Here is a 23,772-nt window from a genome sequence, read left to right as displayed (position 1 = left end):
GGAGCGAGGCCGCAGCGGGGGCGGCCTTTGGGGCTTGCGGGCGGTGGCGGGAAGGGCGGTGTGGGGCGGGGCGGGGCGGGGCGAGCGGGCGCCTGGCGCGGGCGGGGCACGGCGCGGCCCCGCGTGGGCCGGGGCCAAGGGCCGCCTCGCGCGGGAGGCGCCATTTTGTCCGTGCACCCCCCACGGCCCGTGGCCCTGTGGCAGGTGGGTGTTCTTCCTCTCACGGTGCCAGCGGCCAAGCAGAGGAATCTCTCCTGACTGAAAAAGTCATGATTTTCGATAGTTACCGTATCTAAGTGCTGCTGTAAACCTACATTCGCTTTGCACAATGCAGATCAAGATACAGTTTCCAAAGAATTTACCCCCAGTTTGTGACAGCACCCGTGAACTTCCCTCTGAGCTTTCTTCAGTGAACGTGGCAGCTTCAGGGCACACAGTCGGTGAGAGATTGTAAGAATATTATCATTTTACAGTCAGCAATTCACAAGTTGCATGGACCTAACACAATGTAGCATTAATTTCCGACATTTATAAATCAATAGTAAACATGGGCGAAGCCATCATGATGCTGATCTATCGGTGCTTCTTAAAAGATCCAAAGCATGTGGTGCTGAGGTGATTTTCAGCCCAGGGCAGGAAGCAGCCAGGAGTTTCATTCTGCTGTGGAAACTGCTGGAAGGTTGCTGAGAGTGGAAAAACCCAGGAATGTTGCTTCAATACAGAAGGCCAAAGAGATGGTGCTCAGGTGGTTACAGCTGCATCCAAAGGGACAGATTGCTCAGTTATCCCAGAAAGAGAGGAATCACCCTCTACAGGGGCCTATAAAGAATCAAATTAAATTTAGAGAATAGAGTTGTCTCAGTTTCCAGCTGGATAATTCCCATTTTTGCTAACCACTGGTACAGATACCAGGCAGAGTCTGCGACTGCAAACACTTAAAAGTACCACAGACAGATACTTTACTTAAGTTCATGTACTGCAAAGACAGTGATCCAAGATACTCTCTTTCTAGAGTTAAATGAATAATTCAGGGTTAGGAAAACATGCCATGTAAATTAGAGAGAAGAAGGTCAATATGAACATTATCCAAGTTAAGGGCATAATGTGACCTGAACAATGTCTAGAAGTATCTGCATGGGAACAACTTGTTTTAATGCAGTCAGCTTCTTCAGAGGAAAAAGTGTGATTGAGTCCAACCACCATAAACTGAAGCTGAACAAATTCAGAACAGAAGTAAGCAATGCTGGCAGTCGTCCGCTGCAATAACTCACACCAAAAGGTGGTGCATTCCCTGTCACTAGATCGAGAGTGGTTGTTCTCCTAAAAGGTGATGCTGTAGGTATGTGAGCTGCTGTCATGGGCAGAAATTGGTGAGGTTGTATGGCGTGGGTTACAGAGCCTGTCACAGACTGTGTGCACGTACAACTTTTCATTGTATGCAATCAGAGAGCAGCAAGCTTTTGTCACTAATGAAGAAACCTCAGAAAGGCTACAAGAAGAGATGCATCTCTGTACTCCTTGTCCTGCTAAAGGTGAGCAGTGGTACCATACAGTATAGAGCCAAACAGAGCCCAGGGTAAAACTCAGCAACATGTACTAGTTTAGGCTTCACAAGACACTTCCGAAGTCGGTGGCATGGGGAGGAAGGAGGATTAAGTAACAATAAAGTGTGATGGAGGGAAGGCAGCAAGGACTGCTGCTATAGCCAGCTGATAGCGTTTATAAATATTGCACCCAAAAAGCTTGAAATTTTTGTTGCGCACACTGCTGTTTGATGTTATAACACAGTAAGAAAAATTTTTGTCTTGACCTCCCCTGCTCTGAACACCATGGTGATCAAAAGTCTGTGTCATTTTTATTCTGGTTAACAGATGATACAGGGCCTGAGCAGTTTGTGTAAAATTATTCATGTTTCCTTGATGCTCCATCACCCACATTGCAAGAATTCCCATGTGAAGTCTGGTAGCCCCAAATAAGAGGCCCAAACTGGTAGAATTCCTCTGGAAATGGAAGCTGCTTTAGACCTGGAATGAAAAAATGAACTGGGTGTATTCCTAGCTGGATTTACCTTCTAGCAGCAGAGTCGAGAAACAGTTGTAACAATCTAATTGGGGCAGGAAGTGTAATTTCTTTGTACATGAACTATCACAGTTGAATGATGATACCTTTGAACCATACGCTTTTGTACAAAATACCTTCATTAATTATTGGAGAATGAAGCACAATCAAAATGGAAAATGGTTTTAAATGGAGTTTCTTGTTCTCTTGCCCTCACAATTGACTGGTGGCTGGCACTTCCAAAAGTCAAATGGATCGTTCTTGAAAAGCTGGTTCAGATTACCCAGTCCCCTGATGATTGCCTCAGTCCTGGCATATGCCTTAACCCATGTTTTCATCCTTTAACCTGTGAAGAAATAGAATCATTGATCTATAGCCATAGTCTAAAAGCAAGGAAAAGTCACAAAACATACCAGGAGCAGAATAAAAGGGCTGGTAATACATACAGAGGAAAGGGAACAGAAAGGATTTAAAAGAGCAGAGGGACAGTTCAAAACAGAAGAATTCCCAGGACTGAGGAATAGGGAATGAAATGGTGACTCAGAGGTGAGAAAAGTCAGACATAAATTATGAGGTAAATTTGGGAGACTTTCTGATGCAATACAATTACAAACTGAAGAGCCAGAAGCAGTTTGCCAGTATGGGTTGAGAAGGTAAGGGAAAGCTCTCGCATATCCTTCAAAGACCTTGACCCTGTGAGCAGAGCATCAGCTCTAGCAGTGACTGTGCATCCTGCTCCAGGTGACAGGCCATTGCCTAGGCTGTGCCACCGAGCTGTGCAAAGACATGCAGAAATGAGATTAATACGTTAAAGAGTTCAAGAGCTAAGGGTACTCTATGGACAGCATATGTAGCTAAGCGTGAGTGAGAACTTGTGGCTTCTGCAGCAATGAGCCAGTTTCCAGGCGAGTGTGTTTCTTCTTAGCCAGAAGCACCCATGCCCTTCCAGCCTGGGTCTCCTTTTTGTATCGATGTATGAGCACGGACAGAAGTTGAGAGCACAAAGCTTGTACCACGGGGTAGGCAGGGAGCACTCGCTCAGCTGTGTGCTCAGCTGCACAGTGCAGCCATGTGACTGTACATTATTTAATCATCCATTGAATCATTTTAATCTTTGAGACACAGGCAATTGCATTTCTATATCCGATTTCTGTCAACTATAGCCTGATTATTTTAAGGGGGGAAAAATTGGTCTAGCTAAAGAATTAATAGATTCCTAGACTAATACCTGACAAAACTCCTGAGATTTAACACAGCAACTAAGAATGTTTGATTGTGAAACTACCCCAGATTATGTCAGAGTTGTAGCCCAAAGGACAAAGCTTCATTAAGGAGTGTAATTTATGTAGGAACTTTTATAGAATTCCTTTGTATTTACATGGGAGGGGAAAATGACATGGTGAAGATGCTTGTGTGACAGGCGTTGACAGGAGGAAGTTGTGCCATGAAATTCAGACTTGCTTCTGTGGAAGGTAACAACAAAATTCTTGCTGTGTTCAATGGAAGCTGAATTAAAGAGGTTTAGGTCTGCCTCACAGATACAGTACTGAGACCTCCCTGCAGTATTAATATACAGTTTCCAGCTCAAGTCTGTCTCATTTTCTGCTAGGTGGAATAAAACCAACTTGAATTTGCTGTTACTTTGGATTATGTGAATAGATCTGTTGCTACAGGCAATGCATTCACAATTAGATCCATTCATTTGCCATGCTGCTTAGAGAGGGCTGAATCTTCTCCATGCTTTTTTTATTTAATTTTAAGTGACTTGATTAAAGCGTATAAACAAAACCAGCCATTTTTGTCCCCCCCCCAAAAGAAGTAGTAAATGTTCACGGTATCAGTGTTCCTTCTTTTTTTGGGATTTAAATCACTTTGGGATTTTTCCTAAAATGCAGTTTTCTTACTGAAAGGAATGGCTGACAAATTACAACAAATAATTAAATATATATATAAAAATACATACAGAGACAAGTGAAATATATTTAATTTAGAACCCTTTGATCTGGGAAGGTTAGCTTTTTTTAAATAGACAAAGTTCATCAGGCCAAACACTTGCAGACTGGTATTTGATATTGTTCTGCTATGCATTTTCTTATTCAAATTCTTTTCTTTCTATTTTTCATTTTATATTAAAACCAGCAAAAATCCCTGAAGAATTCTAATTTATTTTTATGGTTAATGATTTCAAGATTATCTTCTATGCCACGTACTAGTCTATGCCAGTATATATTGCCACAATTTAGCGATTGGTTTAGTAATCTAATTCATTTGCAATGCAGATCACAATTGATCTTGAATATATGTCTGCAGATTAAATAGTTCCATAAAAAATACCTACTTTAAAAAAAAAATCAGTGATTTCTACCAGACAATTTTATGTTCAAGTTAATATATAGTGGATAAGCAAAAAAAGTTATTAGCCATATCACTAAGAAGACCAGGAAGAGCCCATAACAACAAAATCAGTAGTTAAATATGAAGCCATTTCATACTCCTAATTAAAACTAATTAATCTTTTCAATGATACAGCAGCATGCTTTCTACCCATAAGTTGACAATACTGCAGGAAGTCTGAAACAAAATAAATTATTCTTTGCTCGTTTGCTACCTGGACAAAGATCAATAACACCTCAGGGCAGACAGTCCATAGCCAACCCTTTAACATAATACAAATTGAAATGAAAAATCTGCCTAATGGCAAAAAAAGCACAAACCAGCACATTAAAGGAGGAATTAGTGATGCACTGTATATACATTAAAAAGTCTATGCAATATGTGAATGCATACAGTAAGATTGCCCTTAAAGCTTCCTTAACACGGTAATTTAACTCTGAGTTACCTCAGTGTGTGCAGTAATCACTCCATGGTATTGTGCACTGGATAAAGAAGACTGCAGATACCGAGGCTTTACATGCAGATGCCCCAACTTTTGCTTCTTTAGTCATTAATGCCATCATAGAATCATAGGATGGTTTGGGTTGGAAGGGACCTTAAAGATCATCCAGCTCCACCCCCCCTGCCATGGGGCTCAAAGCCCCATCCAACCTGGCCTTGAACCCTTCTGGGGAGGGTGGGGGGCCGGGGGTGTTCAGTAATTTACTGCTATTCATCTGTCCTCAGCCAATGGCAACCAAAAGGTGTAACCGCCTCCCAAAAGTAGTTTTCATAGTTTAGTATCTTCCAGCACCCATTAATTCAGAGACAGCTTTCATGTAATTAGTTGACAAAAGCAACTGGAGAAATTTTTCAGGGTGATCACTTTACAATTTGAAGTCTTGTGTTTCTGAGTTACATTTGCACTGGTTCATGCTGATCAAGAAGTGGTTGAGACAGTTTCAAAAATGTGCATGTGTTCTGGCGGCTTTCAGAAAGAAAACGATGCCTGCTTTTCTGTCTGCCATTTCCAGAAGCATGGCAATGCTGAATGCACTTTAGCTGGACGTCGTATAGATGGGTCAGATAGAGGACAGTCCAAGACAAAGGACAAATAGTGGCTCTGTTGTGCAGATCTCTCTGCGTTTGATGGGCATGCACTGAGCTACAGAACAGCCACCTTATTTAAACTGCAGTAATTCTCACCAAACATGATGCTGTTCAGAGTAAAAATAATGATCCCAAATCTTGAACCATTGCCTAGGCTGGTGGAAAGAAGCCGACACTGTTAGTAGTGCAAGAACTGTTACAAAAAGAAGTCAAAAGGTGTGCTTATCTGTTTGCACGTACAAGAAATCTTTTCTGGATATTCTGCTAGTAAAACCATGCACTTGCTTTAGACTGTGATTGCTTCATGTATCTATTAAAAGTAAACAAAATAACCCCCCAAAAGACAGCTATTTCATCCTTGATAAGACTAACCGTGGAAAATTTCAAATGAGAAGGAAAATCTTGCTGAAACTTATGAGAAAACATGAACTAAGAAGATTAAAGACTGTTTTTCAACCTTCATACTTAGGCTTGTTGCCATGTGAACAGTCTCTTGATATCTCTTAGTACATTGTAAAAAAAAGGGAATTGATACAAGGTAAAAATTTTGTTTAAATATAGACATTTTTGCTAGACAAATCAAAATGTTTGAAAAATTACAACTTAATTTACATTTTAAAAATTAATATAAAATTTGATCCCTTCAATATACTTAGTAGACAGGTGCATGTTTAAGAATTTTATTTAACAGACTAAATGTATGGATTTACAACCGTTCTTATTTCTGGTAAGTAGCATGATACACTTCAGCCAAAGTTGAATTTCAGGAAGGTGGATACACAAGTGAATATGTGTGTTATCAAAGGAGCCATTTACAGCACAGAGACTACTAGTAAATATAACAGAGTGTGGAAGGTATTGGATGGACAACAGATATATAAAAGTTATTATTCAGAATTGTTTCAATTGTCATAGTCCCCGGATTCATATTCTTCCTCATCTTCATCATCAGAATGGTCATAATAGTCCTCATATTCAATGCTGTAGCTTGCACTTCTACTGCCAGCAGTAAATGCAAATGCAGGAGACGAGCCTGCAAGACATAATTGAATCCAGATTAAATTAGTTGTAGATAGGAACAAAGAGGAAAGTATGGCTTTGAATCTGTATGGCAAGCTCAGTATTTCTGAATCTTTGTTAAGTTACCTATTAAAAGGAGGGGTTTTTTTATACGATGACTTGACCTCATACCACTGGAGCTCATGATGTATAAGCAAATTTCTGTATCATTCACATTTTAAGATGTTGAAAATACATTTCATTCCCAATACTAGTAAACTATGAGTTCAGTCCTCTGCAGATCCTATGCACCTGAAAATATGACTAGAGCCAGTAAAGCTTTGAAAACCACTTGCAGAAACAATGTCAGTGGCAAACTAGACCAGTGACAAACTCCTCTAGACCAGGAGGCAAATATAAGACAATACATCTCTATCCTGCATTTGCCAGGAAACCCAGTTCTCCCTGCAGGAAGAAGGATGTTATTCTGCAAGACTCGGCCCAATGCAAAACAATAGTAAAGCTACTTCTTACATCTTTCCAAACATTTTCATTAAGGAGCAATAACTGTTTCCTTCCTATTTTTTTTTAAATAAACAGCTAAGCAGAACTGCCACAGTTCAAAGACTCCCTCAGCTACAACAGCTGTTGTTCTGGGTGCAGAGTTCCTACTAACATCAAAGGGCTTCTGTAGGATAAGGATAGTGGAATAATATGTCTCAGCTGTGTGGCTATAATCCACAGCTTTCTGTTTTCTGGAAGTTGGTATTAGAATATTAACCTGTTAGAGGATAAAGTAAATGAAGAGCACACAGAAAAGTTAAAATACGGACATCTTTAGGTAATTTCTCACATCCTTCATTTGCTTTCTGACAAACCCATCCTTTGCAGCCTGCTTGTATGCTTTTTTATATTCTTTACATCCAAATAATAAAAAAAAATACCATCAATGACTTTCAATCTTGCAGAGGCATATGTTGCACCATACTTATTTTTGGTGTGGCAGATGTAAATGCCTTCATCTGATTTTTTGAGGCCTTGAATCTGCAGCCAGCCTGTCACACCATACTTCTGAGGCCCACCTCTTGCCTTTGAGAAGAGAAAGAAATAGTTGAAATTAAGCAGCTAGGAAACACCGTGATATTTCTCCAAATAAGTGTGGATGGATAAATCGTTCCAACTTTTGCCTTTTGTTTACTGCCATCATGCTTTGATTCTGTTTGTTTCTGCTGCCCTATCTTTTAACTTCTTACTGCTCTGTGCTGCTGAGTTCATGCTTTCCCATCTCTGCCCCTTAAACTTCATTGCCCTTCACAGTGCTCTCATCACTGTTCCTTCTCATACTACTGACTCCCAGCGCTCATCCTGCCTCGTGTCTCAGCAGCACTTCTTGCTGCTGCTTCAAAGCATTGTCACCTGATCTCAAGGTCATAAATTTCTTCAGGATGAAAGTGGCAGGTGGGTCTGGGTGAGTTGTTGGCGGCCAGGTGGCCTCACCAAGCTGACACTCAGCGTCCAGGTTTTAATGGATTGGCATGTCATACCATGAGCTTTCACACTTCATGACAATCAGTTTCAACTGACTTGGGCTAAAGCCTCTTAAAGGAGTGAGCTTTCTTTTCTAAACAAATAACACAAATCCATTAACAGATGTTAACAGAGATGCTCTCATGCTGAATCTATTAATGAGAGAGGTTAACAGGGTTCAGATTAGCCTCTGAAGCAACCAGCATTTTGATGGGGCTCCTTGCACCATTGTTTCTGAGCAATTTATGCCCACTAATCCCACTTGCGTTCATGCTGCCTCTGGAAACTTTTCTAAATAACTTAAGAGTCTTAGTACTTCAGTACTTTTGGTACTTTAATTAGCTTTTTACATGCTTTTTCTATCTACCTTTTTGTTCAGTTTGTGCCCCATGTTCACTGGATCTTACCACTTTTGGGTTGTGTATCCAGAAAGCTAGATTTGCCATGCATTTCTCTGCATAGGCTCTGTCCATTGGAGAAGGCATGCAGATGCAGACTTCAGGCTTACTGCAGTCTGCCTGTACATTTGACTTTGTTAGCTTGTCTCCTCAGAATGTTATTTCCATTTAAAGGAATTAACATTTTCATTTATTTAATTTTAGCTCAAACTTTCAGGCCATTTCTAGATTTGCTTGAAGCCTATACTAATGCCATTCTACTCTTTCCCCTCAGATTAAAACATAGTGTCCTCCATAAAATGAGCAAGTTTCTTTCCTTTCCTTTTGAACACCTCAGGGACTGGACCCAAATGGCAGGTCTCCAGAAACAGCATCTTGCAAAGCAGAAGTTTAGGGACCTGCCAGAATTGTGCTTCTGCATCAAGAGTAGAAATATTGTTGCCAACAGCCATCCTTCCCAGAATGCACCTTCTTTCAGGTAGTAGCCTAAACGGTTCCATTTATATGTTCATTCAGTTTTTCCAGAATCATACCTACAAAAGGAGATTCTTCCATCTTTTCTTTCCCTGAAGTGGGCCAGATGGTACCCTGGCTGTTAATTCTTCTGCTTGGACTGCCAAAGCAATGATCCTTGCTCTGGCTGAAATCGTAATTCTTTATGTAGTCAGAGGGCCCCGCTGGGAATCTATTTATTGCAACAGTGTTGTATTCTGTAGGAGGAATTCACTGATTAATCCCCCTACTCCACATCCCAAACTATATGACATGGATAACTCAAGTTTTACCTGCACTGAGATGTGGGCATCATCTCCTGGCAGAAACATTTTATTCCCCTTTTTTTTCCATTCAAGGTGTGGCATAGGATAGGCTGACACCTCACAGCCAAAAATGACATCATTGCCTGTGAAGTTCTGGACATCCTGAGGTGGCACAGAAATAATAGGAGCTGCAAAGAACAGACAACGGTGCTTTAGAAGACAGTGAGCAAAAGGAAGCACAAACACAAAAGCATATAACATTCATTCCTACTTACATGATAAAACTGGTTTGCCTTTTGCCATCTCGCACATTATGAAGAACCACATCATTCTAAGCAGCTTTTAAAGCTCAGGAAACCTTATGTCCCATTAAAGGGTAAACAGGCTTTTTAAAAACACTTACTTCAAAGGACTCGTCTGTCCTTCTCCTTGCACATGATCGTGAAAATTAAGCTGAAATTAAAAGTTTAATTTGTGTCCCATGAGCTGTCATCGTGGACTAGACTCAAGGCCCACCAGTTAAGCAGCCAGCACTACTCTTCAGAGGAAAGTACAAGAAATTCTGTAGCAGAAAACCACGGACTAACTTGATTGCACATGATAGTTCTTAATTTCTGTTACATTTTGGTTAGCTTAAAAGTCAAAATACTGATATTTCTAGCTTGTCAGAATTTGTTTTCTGAGTACATCATTGACTTGAACTGGCTAAAATCTTGTCCCCGTCTGTTAGCCATGGAATTCATTGCAACAAGTTACAGAATAACAGCTTTAATACGTTTCACATTTGTCCTCAATTGCTATCAATTTCATCTGATATTCTTGTTACGAGACAAGTGATTGAAATCCAATTATTTTTATAAGGTGTGTTATTTCTATTACAATTATTAGATTTCCACTTGTTTCCTCTTGTTCCTTTACCCTCATCCCCCTCCACTGTTTATTTATTGCCTCTGAATTATGCTCTCCCACTTTTTCCCAAAGAAAAGCTGACGTTAACCACGAGAGGGAGCCAGTCCAGGGATTAGAAGACCGAAAAAATAAACTATCACCTGATGCATTCATACATGATTTAAATACATACCCCTCTATAAGCATGTATGAACATACTAAATGTTAACAGGAGATGATGATATTTAGCAGCAGAGAGCAAAATAACATATTTACTGTTATCACAGCTTTTCTATTTCAGAGATCGCTGCTTTTTTTCCTGATCTGTTTGTCCTCAGCAAGAAATGTTTTTCCTGTTTTCTTTCTATTTCCATACCAGTGTTTAAAAATGAATGTATTTTCTGGGCCATTAGACTTGTATTTAATTACTGCTTTTATTTCTGTACAGATTGCTTGTATTTTTGTGCAGATTTCAGATGCTTGGAAATAGAAACTTATAGTAAATAATTAATACATTTTTACTTGCAATATTCGAATCAATATTTAGGTACAGCATTTATGCTTCAGTACTTGAAATTGTAACAGCCTGTTCCAGGTTTTCAAGCAAAGTTTCTAATACATTTGTCAGTTTTTCAGGATTGCTATCTTGCTGAAAATATCAAATGCATACTGATTAAAATTAATTGCAAACAAATTATACATCAAAGTATTGATTTCCCCATTTATGAATGCCTGATTAAACAATCCTGCTACTCTTCAAAAGTAAGATTTTCAAATTAGGGTACTTAGACCCTTTAATACTTGTTCTTTCATGAGAACTGTACATTCAGAATGTGTATTACTTCAAAAATCTTGTATTCAAATCAGCATTAACTGAATAGCTTGGATGAGAAATTTTTTGCCTGTGAACTTAACACATAGCATCTGATATTAAAAGATACTTTGAAATATTAAAACTCAGTACAACCACACTCCTTTTAATGATACATCCCTGTAGTTAATCTTAAACTTAAAAAGAAACCAAATGTCTACATTGACTCACAGGAGTTCTTTAAATTATTGCCATATAAAGACAGCATGAACAAATTTTTAAATAGGCAGCTGTTGACTGGTTAGTATTTTTGTTCTGGTGCTAACACAGATGTCCTATGGATACACTGTCAGCACTGAAGTAGAGCCAAGAACTGAGGCCTGCTTATGTGACTGTCCACAGACGTGGCTCAGCCACGCAAGGCTGAGGGCTCTGGCTTCACTACGCTGTCTGAACACATCCTTAGCCTGGAGGACATAAGGGTCTGAATTACAAACCTACATTATAGCTGCTCACCTGCAAGAAATTTGTCTGGCACTATCTACTGTACACCAAGATGAATTCCACACTGGAAATACCCCTTCCTCCATTGACTGTAGGGCGAGTACAGATGACTGCTTGGAAATGTCTAGATATGGTGGGAGTCCCCCCAGCTGAGTACTTTTATAGAGGTAGTTAAGGCTTCGCTGGACTGGGGCTGACCATGACTGGCATTATGTGAGATCAAACTCATAGCAAGTAGGAAGAACCACAGTTTTAATGTAAAAAAGCCTTTTCTGAATCTGAACACGCAATAAATACTTGCATTTTCTACTCAAACTTGAAGTGCCTCCAGAAATAAAATAATGTGTCTCACAATACTGTTTTGCTGTATTTTACAGAAGAAAATTGAAATAATGATGTATCATTTTAACAGAAATTTACAAACTTCATTTTTCTGTTTCAGATTTTGTGTTCTGCCGAGTTCTCCCATGCATATCTGTCTGTACTTTCTTTGCATAGCTGTGTCTTTAGAAACAGATCTTTACTGTTATGATAACATGCCATTTTGATTCCTGGAGTAGATAAATTTTTCTTGATAGCTACAGAAAACATTCTGATGTCTCAGTGTCCGGAGGTGAATGTGCAGTTGCTGCTCCTCTCCTTTTAAGTCCCAGTCATGCGTTATCCTCATGTGTTACAGAAGACATAAACCAGAAGCCAGGAAAAGTCAAAATACTGCTTCACCTTTCACAATCAACATTAACCTAGTATCACTCCAGACTAATTAATTAGATAATATGATAATTTTTCTTCCCCTTAACTTACTGATTTTTGCTAATCTATGTCTGATTTGATGAAAATGGCAGAAAATTTTGTGGCTTGTTTACTTTTTTTTTTTTTACTCCAAAATTTACATTTAAAATAAATGATGTGACAGAGCTAAATACAAAGAGAATCACTGCTAGATTGTTCTGTTACTTCATTAAATCATCAGCAAGAGAGGTTTGAATGTGAATGGGGATGGATTAAGTGTGGAGAATCTGTATATAACTTAGTAACCTTGGTAAATTATTAGATAAACTGATCAAAACTAGGTTTCAGGAGAAGAAAGCCTTTTTCACTGTTTTTTTAGGGAGCTAGGCCTTTTTCTTCTCCTTTTTTCTGGTGCTAGATGAAAGATAAAAGGCTATACTCTTCTGATGAAAGGAGTTTATTGTTATTTATTTATTCATTGGTTGCTGTATACAATTAATCCGTTTGGCATCAATAGGAAACAGCAGATGCTTTGAAGGAAAAACAACAAAACAAAGTACTTGGAGTTGAGTGAAGGTTATATTTATAGCTTGGTACCAAAACCCCACAGTATTCAGTGTTTATTTCTTATGCAAATTGGAGTCAGCGGAAAGTGAGTGCCGCAGCGAGTTTGCTACTCTTAGAGCCAGACTCCCTGTTGCCTTTTGTCATCAGTTGCAGCCGTGAAAAACCAGTCTAAATCACCGTGCACCTTCACATGCCCAGTGTGCTGCTTCAGAGAGCTGCCGTGGCAAAGAGGGGCTTACTGGTAGACTCTTAAGGGGGGACCGAGGCATGGTGCACCTCTGTGCCCTGCTGCTTGCTGAGAGGCCCAGGCTCCTTCCAGGGTCTAAAACACAATCTGCAGAGCCGGCATAGTCAGCTGCTGCTCAGAGAGGTTGAGAAGAGGGGCACTTGTGCTCCCCCTTCCCGCCGAGCCCAGCACCCACCTCACGGTCAAGCGCTCTGCTCCAGCTGGGCACTTTCCTCCGCAAGAGCCAAGAAGACGGGCCCCCATTTTTCTTTAGCTAAACTCTGCACAGCACTGACACGGCTATGAACTTTCCCCCAGGCTTCTGTGCAATTCAGTAAGCTGAGCAAACCTAGAAAATTTCTCTGCATTCCTGGAGAGGGGGTCCAGCCTTTCTGGGGACCCAGGGAAGCAGTGGGACAGTGTTGGGGGGGATGCCTGCATGCAGAGCAGCTGAGCTCATTCCTCCTGCTTGATGAATGGTGTTACGAACCTCTGGGGTGACTGCAAGGCCTGGTGGATGACAACACCAGCAATGGAAAGTGGTAGTACTTTCAAATTAAAGCTTTTTGTACGTGGCCAGTTCTGTTTAATTGATCAGAGTGGACCATTGCTTTAAGGCACTGCATGCCTGAATGGCTACCTCTGCTACAAAGTTAACATCACTCACTACTAGAGGGGCACTTCTAACTGAGAACTTCCTGAAGGGGTTATGCTGCAAGAACTAGTGCTATTTTAATCCCAGATAAGAACACCTACCGGAGGGCTAGCAGGCTTTCAATCATACTGTGGGCTGGTACGCCATTCAGTTTTCTGAATGTTTCTTTACTGACAAGCCTCATTTCCCAGCTTAATACCCTAATGCCAAATAAGGGATTCTTTAATGGATCTTTCTTTTGCAACTACAGAAAGAAGTCTGGTATTAGCTGTTCATCACTTTTCCTTTTAAGTATTCAATATCCAGTGTTCATTCGATATAAAAGCACAGCACAGAGTCTAAATTGGAGGCAACAGACCGCTAGCAAGGAGTAGGTAAAATGTGCCCAAGTTACTCTCATATACGGACCTTTGCCAGAGATGCAATTTTAGATTCCCAGAACTGTGACCTATTTGTGACCCAGAGACCTCTTCTACTTACTTCATTTGAGAAAATATTTCATTAACTTTAAAAAAAAATAATAGCTTCTCATTCAGAAAACAAAAGCCTGTTCACTTTTTCATTTTATATTCATGTGACTTAGGTGAAAGGTGCCCAGAAGTAAAGACTTGTAATAATGTGAAGAATGAGAACAGCATATGAGCAGGAGGCAGGATTCCCCCCATACAACCCAGCTAAAACCTTCCACTTACAATTGTCACAGACAACTGTTCAGGCAGTGTCAGTGTCTTTCGGAAAACTGATTTTGTTCTAATATTTGGATTTCTATTTCATGGGTTAGCTAGCTTTTATGTTGATTCCAAAATTGGATTATTTTGGACTTTTTTGTGAAAAGAACAGACCTGTTAATTAAATTCTATCTTCTTCTATTGCCTCTACTTCACTGCCTACAATATATACACACAGGTAGATACAACATGCATACACATATATATACATACATGTGTGTGTGTGTATATACATATGATTGCCTTGCTATCACCACTTTAATATCAGGTCAGTCCTCTAATAATAATAATAATAATAATAGTAGTAGTAGTAGTAATAATAATAATTTGTCCATAACAATAGTCCTCCAGACTATCCTCTCTGTTTACCTATTCCCAACTACAGATACAAGTTTTGTAGAAAATATCTCATACTCTGCTTATTCAGAGCAGAGCTAGTCTGTAGATCTATGGCTCCATGTGATTTAATCCACCAATCTAATACATACAAGATTAAGTACCAGCTGCTGAACTACATGTTTAACACAAAGTAGTATTATAACAAAATTAATTATAAATATTATAACAAAATAAATTATAAATATTATAACAAAAATGCAGTATTAGTTTAATAAAGTTAGACTAGAGCATCTAGTAACACAGATGAAAATCAGAATCAGATCTTTTTCCAGTTTGGAAGTGCCTCTGTACATATTACCTGATTCACATGGTCCTTTATGTTTCATGCTGATATTTCTTTTCGTAGCATAAGCCTTGTTGAATTGACAGATGTTCTCGTAGGTTTTCCCTTCAGGTCCACAGATGCTCTCTTGAGTCTTGCACACACATTGGGGTTCGGGGACTTCCCCAAACCTTGCTTCGTCAGCATCCAACCTGCACTCAAGGTTGTCCCCACATTGCCCGTAAAAATGATTGCCCTGGTCCAAGTCGCAGATCTGACCTTCCACATTTCCACATTCAGGACAGCAGCCACAACGGTCCAATACAGTCCCGGCCGGACAGTCTTTAGGCACAGAGCAAAGTGCCAAATCGCATTTTCCACAACTATCTCCTTCCTTTAACAGCCTCCACCAACCTCGGTGGTACAAGGCAGGGAAACCCTGAGAAACCTGCACCAGTACTACCAGCGCTGCTGTAACCATCGGGTGCTTCATCTTGAGAATGTAATGAACAAGCGGAAAAGGTCCTTGGAGTAAAGCCAGGGGGGAAAAAAAAGAAAAAGAAAAAAAAAGAAAAGAGTGAGCTAGTGAGAGAAAAACATCACAATCCTTTTGTTTGTTTGTTTTAGAATATAAATTCTACTGCAAACACAGGCTTTAAGAAGAAATTAGCATCAGATTCCTAATCTGGAACTGATAATAAAAATGCGTACAAACCCACCGGCTTTTCTCTAATGCAGTTTGGAATGCGAGTATTGCTTGCACAGAAACCAAACTGCCCCTTCTGACAGCTGAGTTGAAGCTCTCTGAAAAGCTGTTTGCTCAGTGTCTCCTTGAGCCAAATTTTCAAAGCGTTGCTCTACTGAAACAACATTATATTGCAGCTATTGTAGAAAGGGGAAGAGGGTAAATTAGTGTAAAATGAAGAAATAACTGCTATGAGCTTTTTTTCCCCCTGTTATCAGTTGAAAAAGACAGTCACACAAAGATAAACGTAGGTACAAAGTAGCACACAAGATACCAGTACCCTAGAGCTGAGCCAGTGCTCTAGAGACTGGAGCAAGGTTTAACACCGAATTTAATCCATTAATGATCACAGCTAGGGGGTTCTGAATTAACAATTTACTTACAGGCTCTTTACAAGCAAGGGACAGTCCAAGACAGCTGGAATTGACTTTAAACTTCTTGGATTTAAGAGAGAGATGCCTAGACCCATTAAAGAACCCATTGTTCTCTCTACATTCAGCTTCTTTTCAGTGTTTATGGGTGCCTGTGGTTTGCAACCCAAAATAATGTGGTCCACGTATGGCTCTAAGAACAAAGTGCAAAAGGTTTAGAACATAGACAAACATGAGGAAGCCACCACAGCATCTCCAGACACCTCAGAAGGAGGTTTTGCTGAAGTATTAGATGCATCGCTTGTCTTTTCATAGCACTTTTCTGCCTTCGTTTCTTAAGATGCACTTAGTGAGTTATGAAGGATGAAAGAAATAACTCTGGTTTCTTTTCCTGCTTTTTCTGTGCATAAATTTCTGCCAGTTAAGGGAGGTGGGTTTGCAAGGTCATTTGTCACCAGATGCACTTTTCTTTGTACATCTCAGGATTTAGGAATAGTGCCTTGTCATCCTACCCCATACCAGAAAACTCTCCCTTCCAGTGCTGATTTCTTGTCTGTAGACCATAGGCTGCTGTTACCACTATTCAAACCACGTGCAGCTCAGCGGAGATGCACCTTACTGTCTGCTGGAGGTAGAAGTGAAGCATAATGGACTTACAGACCCTGCAAGCATGGCTCAATAGCGTGGATCAAGGATCACCGCTCCCTACAAATGAAACATCTGTGTTTGTTGATTAAAATAACTCCATGTGCATCACATTTTCAGGACATACGTATAAGACACTGTTAAGTAAAAGAGAAATCATGCTTGTGGCTGCTTGTCCTGAAATCATCCACAAGCAGCTTTTCCTACTCTTTTTCATATTCATGGTGCTCAGCTGCTTACATAAGCTTAGTGAAGGATGCATTTTGTACCAGCTTTACATCCTCTGGTCACATCCACAAAGGCAAATCTTTGGGGGACGTATGTTTACTTTCCATCCCAAACATCTCCATGGCTTTTCCCAAGTTCAGCTTCATACCTTCTGCACCAATTGAGATTGCCTCTTGCTTTGAGTGAAGTAGCAGGCTGCTTCAAAACCCCTTCCTTCTTGCAAACTGCATATAATGCAATTTCTCTCTGGCTGACATTGGTGGAGCACTTCTTAAAGGCAGCCTGGAGAGACCTATGGGGCACTGCTTATTTCCATGTGATGACTAGGCTAATTCATTTTCTGTAATGCATGTTTTTGCTTTGAACTGTAAAGGAGTAAATTATGTGTGTAACCGATGCTTTTAACATTGAGAGTCAGAAAAAAGTAACCACTGAATTTAATGGGAAATTGATTTCTTGTCCCACCTTCTTATTCTGTTTAATGTGTTTTATTTCACACTTTCTCATCAAATTCTAATTGGACATTTAGTTTTGCATTATAGGGTCTACTCATCACTGTCTATTTTATTATTTGTGTCTACAGCTGTAGGGGATGAGTATCTAGAGGACAAGGATTTGCAAGGCTCATATAAAGTAAAAAAAGGTTTATAGTGGTGAAACCATATATGCAAAGTGGAGCCAAGGCAAGGAGGGGCTGCAGATCAGCACTGCCCTGGTTAAGGCTGAGCTTTGCCTGTCATCTTCCAGGAAACATGTGACCTGAGGGCTGTAAAACAGAAGTATAGAAGGAAGTACCTCCTGTGTCCTAGCACTGAGGAAACCCATCATAAATATCCTAGAAAGTGTTTTTGGCATTTATGTGACTAATGTAATCCAAGCTCATGGTGTGTTCAGCCTCTGAATTAAGGGCTGGGTATGCCTGTGGTCTCCTTTGAACAGCTGCCCCTTGGCAGGTGACCTACAGCTGAAGGTTATTTGGCCACTGATTCCTGAGCTCACCTGGAACAAATTGGGGCAGGGAGAGGTTAAAGCACTGTGGGATGAATGGAGAAATGGCCTGATAGCTGCCTAAAACATCTTTTGCTAGCAAGCTAGCTGTGACAAGCTGAGAGGAGTGTTGCTGTAACTCTCCACTCTGGATGGATGTGTGGCAGGGTCAGAGCAAGGGGGTTAAAGGGGGAACAAGGGGAGAGAGAGAGCAAGCTGGGTTTGAAGCGGCACATCTAAAGGCATAGTCTCATCTGGTTCAGTTACAAAATATGCATTGTTTCAGTATGTCTCTAATCCTGGAAACTTGCTTTGGTGGAAAATGTTGATTTTTATTACAAACCGTGAATTACCTTAACCCTAAATATCTCCCAGAACAAAACACAAACAGCAGTGGATTAGTGTTGCTGGTGGAGCTGCAAGACAGGCACCAAAGCACACTGTCTGCTTTACAGACACTTCCCCAAATGCTGCCTGGAGAGCTGACAAGCAGTGCAGAGGAGGTCTCCGTGACCCCTCCAACAAAGGGAGGAGGTACACAGCTGTAGTGCATGAGGGGAGCTTTCTACCATCAGCTGTGAAATAATCTTTTGGTGAATAATTTCTTTAACAGGCAGGTTGAAGAGAATTAGTGTACCCTTGGTCTCAGCAGGCAGGGTAGTGCTGGCCAGGCAGCAATTTCCCTGGCTTTTTCTGGGCATTCCATATGGCAGGATCAGTGCAAGGAATTTCTGTCACCACCTTATGGAAGGGGCAGTACCCAAGTTGGATGATGGATGCTAAGGGGACATGGCAAAATGGCCCAGCGCTTCCTGTACATTCAGACTGCATCTTCCACCAGGACATGGGCAATGTCTTGCAGAATAATTCCTCTAAGTGAATTGTTAAGGAAATTGTATTCTTATTAATTTCCTGCCTTCTTCTTGGGGCCCGGTGTTATGCTAAGCTGCTGACTTGTATTGCATTATTCTACTTTGCATGGTAATAGATAAGGTACATGACTGATGCAATTTGAAATCCTATTGCTAGTGATTCCTGAGGTACTGCTCTTCCAGACAAAATATGGTTTGGCTCCTCATTCTGTTTTTATTTGTGTCAATGTGAGTTTTACTTAAGTAAAGGTTGCTGAATCTGGCTCCTGCCAGACTTGCAGATCTAGCTTTTACACAGACATGCACAGGAGTCCTGTGAGAAATGATGGCAAAACACCAAAATCTTTGAAGTATCCATTCTACCTTCTCTGTCCTGAAATAGTTTATCTCCTTGGAAAATATAGTGCCCTGCCTCTTCGGTTGCATTAATTACCTATTCTTGAGTTTCCTTTAGAGAGAGTAAATCTTTGCTGACTCAACATGCTTCCATCTGAGAAACTTTTTGCTTGCAATACGTGCACAAAAGCAGCATTAAAGAAAATTAATGTTTAGTCTGTTATACTGGGTAATAGCAGATTACAGGTGGCTGTGCCTGTTGGGTATGCATTACCTGATACTGTACCAATCTCCTAGAGTAATTTTTCTCCCCACAGTATCCAGAATTGAGCTTCAGTTGAGGTGTTCTGCTCACCTGAAAATGGTATTTGGCTTTGTAGAAATAAGTGGCAAATGGTGGTGATTAATGACAGACGAGGCAAAAATGGTTGGATGCCATTTGTGGGTTCGTAACTGAACTGCTGACCAGCAGCCATACACGCACAGGCAGTCCTGGGATCTCCAAACATTGCCTTTTTTGCTGCCAATCCTATTTGCTGACACATTGCTTTCATGAATCTCATCGTTAGTGCTGTAAGCACATGAAGTATAAGTTAATTCTACTGTAACGTGATTATTAAATCCATTAATCAAAGGCAGGAGATCCGTAATTAACTTATTCTCCAGCATCAAGTAAATGATTCTGCTGTGAGCTTTAAGAAAGCAATTGTTCACTAATATGCAAAATACAGTGGGGCTATTAGACTATAAGGCTGTGTAATTGTATAATTAAATTATAAATTTTGCATATTTTAATAACATATTTTAATTATTTTCTCTGTGTGTTAAAAAGGAGGATCATTATTTTGCCTTTTTATTTTTTTAGATTTTACATGTCATTTACCAAACATTAAAAAAAAAATACTAATGTCTGTCTCCTGCTTGTAAGTTGACTGTCTTCCTGTAAGGCTTTGGCTAGGCTTTTGGTGACTCAACTTGGACCTATCTCCAGCAGTGGCTGACTAGATTTCTCCTGTTTCACATTTCAGCATCTTTGTTGTTGGTGACTGGAGGCATTCAAATTTTAACTTGAAAAGACAAAGGAAGGGCCTGCTAGCACTGTCAATGCTAGGCTTATTGATTCATTTTCCCACAAATAAGTCCGGAAATCACTCTTCACAAGCTAGTGTTTCCTTCCAAGGGATCAGATGTTTCAAGGGTTCTTTTCAAGCCTGCTTCTTGTCTCTGCTATTGTTTAAGTGACCAAATTTCTGAAAGCTTTGTAGTTTTACCCAGAAACACCTGAGCATCCTGTCCCATAATGGGAAGGTTATACTGGAAATATTTAGGGAGTCAGCAGTAGGTTATCAAGCATTTCTCTGAAGCCATTCTTTTGACAGGTGAGAATTATAGTGAGGAGACTCTCAGAAATTATCAGGAGGGCATTTCCTCCACGTGTCGTGCCCACATTTCCAGCCTGGCAAATCTTAGTTGCTCATCTTAACCTTTCTCTATACACTTTAATGACAAGTACAATATAGAAGCTATAGCCATCGTCATTCTCCTTCCTATTGAGAGAGTGGGGCATGAAGTTTTGTTCACTTTCCACCTTAATTTTAGAGAGAGCTAATGGAAAAGCATCCCCACGTTTTGCACGGATCACAGTATTTTCGGGTGTTGTGCTTTATTGCAGCAGATGCTGCAGTTTAAGCTAAGGCAGCTGCTGTCTACATCAACAGTGACACAGTAGTGCTGTCAGGTGCAGTGGGCCTTCAGAGATACCGAAGCTTGGGGAAAATGTATCAAACCTCACCACACAAAACCAGACAGAAAATGAAGAGCACAAGAAAGCATCTCTTGTGCATGCTGCCAGCTATGAGCAGCAGGACAGAAATGGGGCAGTGGGCTGGGGGGTCTGGAGGCAACGAGTGGGAAGAGGTGGAGATCTAGGTAAGGCCCTGGGGTCCCCAGCCTGTCCCAGGGTTGTGGATGGCACCCACTTACCCATGTCACCAAGGGATGGGTGGTATGAATGGCTAGTAATGGCCATGAGTGCCCCTTGCTATTCTCAACCCCTCCTGGGTGCAACTTTCTGCAGTATGTTTGAAGACTGGCCTGGTCCTTATTGCAGACTCACAACAAACATGCTCTAAGTGTTTGGAGAGGGGCTGGAAGAAAAAAAAAACCCAACCCCAGCATGGTTCTGGCTCTGCCAATGTTTTGAGGTGCTTCCGCCTAACAAAGACTGAAAAGTAATGTTACTCTGGCCAATGGCTGCTGAGAGCCAGGTGTGTTTGTGTGCAGCTGTCCATCCATTTCCCAGCAGAGGGACAGTGACAGAAGGCAGGCAAAGAGTAGGTTTAAGCCCAAAGATGACACTGGTGGTGCTACTAGTTACATGTACCAGCAAAGTTATTAAAAAGAGCAAACCATAGTGTTTCCTGGGAAAGCCTAATAGAGAGAGGGAGATCTCTGAAACTTGAAGACAATGAATATAGAGTCATTTTTCTTGGCAGCCTTAATGTTGATGGATAGGACATTTTGCCTTGTCCAGTTTATATAAGAGCAGCTGATACAAAATGACTTCATGGCTGGATATTTATGAGAAGTTTCATTTCAAATAATATAGTTTTTGCCTCTGGCAGTGCTGTGGTTTAGCCCTGTTATTACTGGGAACTAAATCTTTAGGATATTCTAACTATAACTGCAGGGCCTGTTTGATCTACCCAGCAAAGTTAATATTTTCCAAAGCAATGGAAACTTTATAATGGAAAGTCTCATTAGCAAAAACTATCTGTCCCTAAAAGCAGCCAGGAAATCAGGCACAGAGAGGAAACTTGGAGGATTTTCCTTCAGCTTCACCTGCTTTCTCTCACATGGCAATACTGAAGAAAGTAGTGTTTTCTATTACAGTGAATGTACAGATAGACTGTAATGATCCTTCTCTAGAAAAGCAACTAGAAACTGAATTCTGATATAAAGCAAAAGTTTCTCAGCTTGTCTTCGCTGCACATGAATCTTGCATAAATATTCTTATCTCTTGAGGGAAATAGGATTCACCCCCAGTGCCAGACCCTCCCCCTGAGCCAGCATTGCTCTGAGATCTGTGCAGGAGAAGGGCTAAGGAGGCGGTACTAGTACCCCCACTGAAACTCCCAAGGCTGTTTTTTAAAGTGTGAGTCTTTCCTGTTTTGTGCCAGAGCAGTGGCATAGATGGGATATTCTCAAATGATTCACTCGCCCCTTTGGAGCGTGCAGAGCTTGGGCTGCAGTCAGCGAGGGCCACAGCCCGCATGGTGCTGGTAGGGCCCCTGTAGTCCCGCAACAGCCTGGAAAGGCAGAGTGGGACCTCCTGGAGCTGCCAGCTGGGCTGAAACCTCCCTTTCCTCAGGCTAAACCATAAATCAGACTCCAACACCTTCTTCCCATATCTCCTTCAAAGATACAATTAGCTCTGACCATTGTTACAAAGGGAAATGAGTCTGCAACAGACATGTTCAGGCCGTGAGCTCTGGTAATATACAGCTTCCAAATAAACCTTGCAAAAACCTATTGTTTGGACAATGGTGGTCAGATCAAAATGACCCAGTGAAGAAGTTGGAGATCTGCCTCGCACCTTTGGTCGGAACTGTGCCAGAATTTAACACTTCTGACGTTTATGTTCATCTGTGACCAGAGAGCTTGAAAAGAGGCGCACTGTGTTGTGCAGTGGAGGGGACGTACAGGCTGTGTGTGGGAGGGGAGGCTTTGCTGACTTTAGTCTGGGACAGTTTGGGCACCCACGAGTTATGCAGCAGTAAGAGGTGGAAGCTGTGAGAGAGGACAGGAGGAAGCTTCGGAGTGAATGAGGACAGAAAGCGATGCCTGAGACAAGCTTGAAGGGGCAGCACTTACCACTGAAAGAAGGGCTGAGAGCACAGGTATTGCCTCTTGCTGTTAGAGTTCCTGCTGTTCTCAGGACTTTGTGTGTTGTCTATGAACAAAGAGGACTGAATCAAAGAATCGTGCAGATTGGCACACCTGGGCTTTGGGGCTCATATGCCTGGCTAGAAGGAATAATCTCCAGATAAGATCATTCACCTAAATACTTGGAGGTTAAAAAACAAACAAAAAAAATCAATGGGGGATCTCTGTCACAAATGCTGAAGACCCCATTGCGCCCCCAGGAAGATGAGGCTTGTCTAGGGATATTTGCCACTACTTCCTTTCACTCATGCTTCCGCTCTTGGGGTCAGGGTGGGGCAGGGCTCTGAGTGGATTTGCCAATTTCTAGAAGCCCAGCGCTAGTCCTGGCCCCTTTGCTATCCTGCTGTTTGAGGGTCACAGGAATGGGGGTAGTTCATCCGTGATAGCTCTTTGCTTTGCATGTTTGTTCCCAATAAAAGGCATGGAAGCTGGGAATAGGAATGAAAACTGTGTGTGAGCATGAGTTAAGAAGTAAAGGCCTGAGTCCATTTAAATCAGTACCCAGACTCTCATTAACCTAAATGGGCTCAGGATTTCACCCAGTGCTTTTAGCTTAGCTGGCTTCCTGTTTGAGTTGGCAGGGCAAATGTCTTTGTCCCTGTCCAGCGGGGCGTACTTCAGATTGTTTTTCTGTCCAGGCTGATGGAA

The 23,772-nt window shown here is 41.1% G+C and overlaps 1 protein-coding gene across 2 annotated transcripts; it reads right to left on the bottom strand.

Moving 5' to 3' along the window:
• Window positions 1-6,205: 6,205 nt before the first annotated feature.
• On the bottom strand, window positions 6,206-16,013 carry LOC141929422 (kazal-type serine protease inhibitor domain-containing protein 1-like). Of its 2 annotated transcripts, XM_074838830.1 has the most exons (5): window positions 15,715-16,013; window positions 15,032-15,520; window positions 9,251-9,411; window positions 7,485-7,629; window positions 6,206-6,574 (listed from the first exon to the last, which is right to left on the bottom strand). In XM_074838830.1, the coding sequence occupies exons 2-5, from the start codon at window positions 15,486-15,488 to the stop codon at window positions 6,444-6,446; spliced, it is 894 nt and encodes a 297-aa protein (XP_074694931.1). In that variant the 5' UTR covers window positions 15,489-15,520; window positions 15,715-16,013; the 3' UTR covers window positions 6,206-6,443. The 2 variants fall into 2 exon arrangements, with proteins under 2 accessions (XP_074694931.1, XP_074694930.1); XM_074838829.1 differs by having other exon boundaries at window positions 15,032-16,012.
• Window positions 16,014-23,772: the final 7,759 nt, after the last annotated feature.

This window comes from Strix aluco, chromosome 13 (genome assembly GCF_031877795.1).
Source record: "Strix aluco isolate bStrAlu1 chromosome 13, bStrAlu1.hap1, whole genome shotgun sequence".
Taxonomy (NCBI): Eukaryota; Metazoa; Chordata; class Aves; order Strigiformes; family Strigidae; genus Strix; species Strix aluco.
The sequence above is the reverse complement of the archived record's forward strand: the minus strand, read 5'-3'. Positions and strand labels throughout refer to the sequence as shown.

Bases quoted from the DNA above. Each gene is read 5' to 3' on its own strand.
- LOC141929422 (XM_074838830.1), bottom strand. From the start codon at position 15,488: ATGAAGCACCCGATGGTTACAGCAGCGCTGGTAGTACTGGTGCAGGTT. The intron at 7,630-9,250 runs GTAAAACTTGAG...CTCTTCTCAAAG, and splicing joins ATGCCCACATCTCAGTGCAG to GCAAGAGGTGGGCCTCAGAA. The intron at 6,575-7,484 runs GTATTTTTTTTT...TATGTCTTGCAG, and splicing joins AAGATTGAAAGTCATTGATG to GCTCGTCTCCTGCATTTGCA.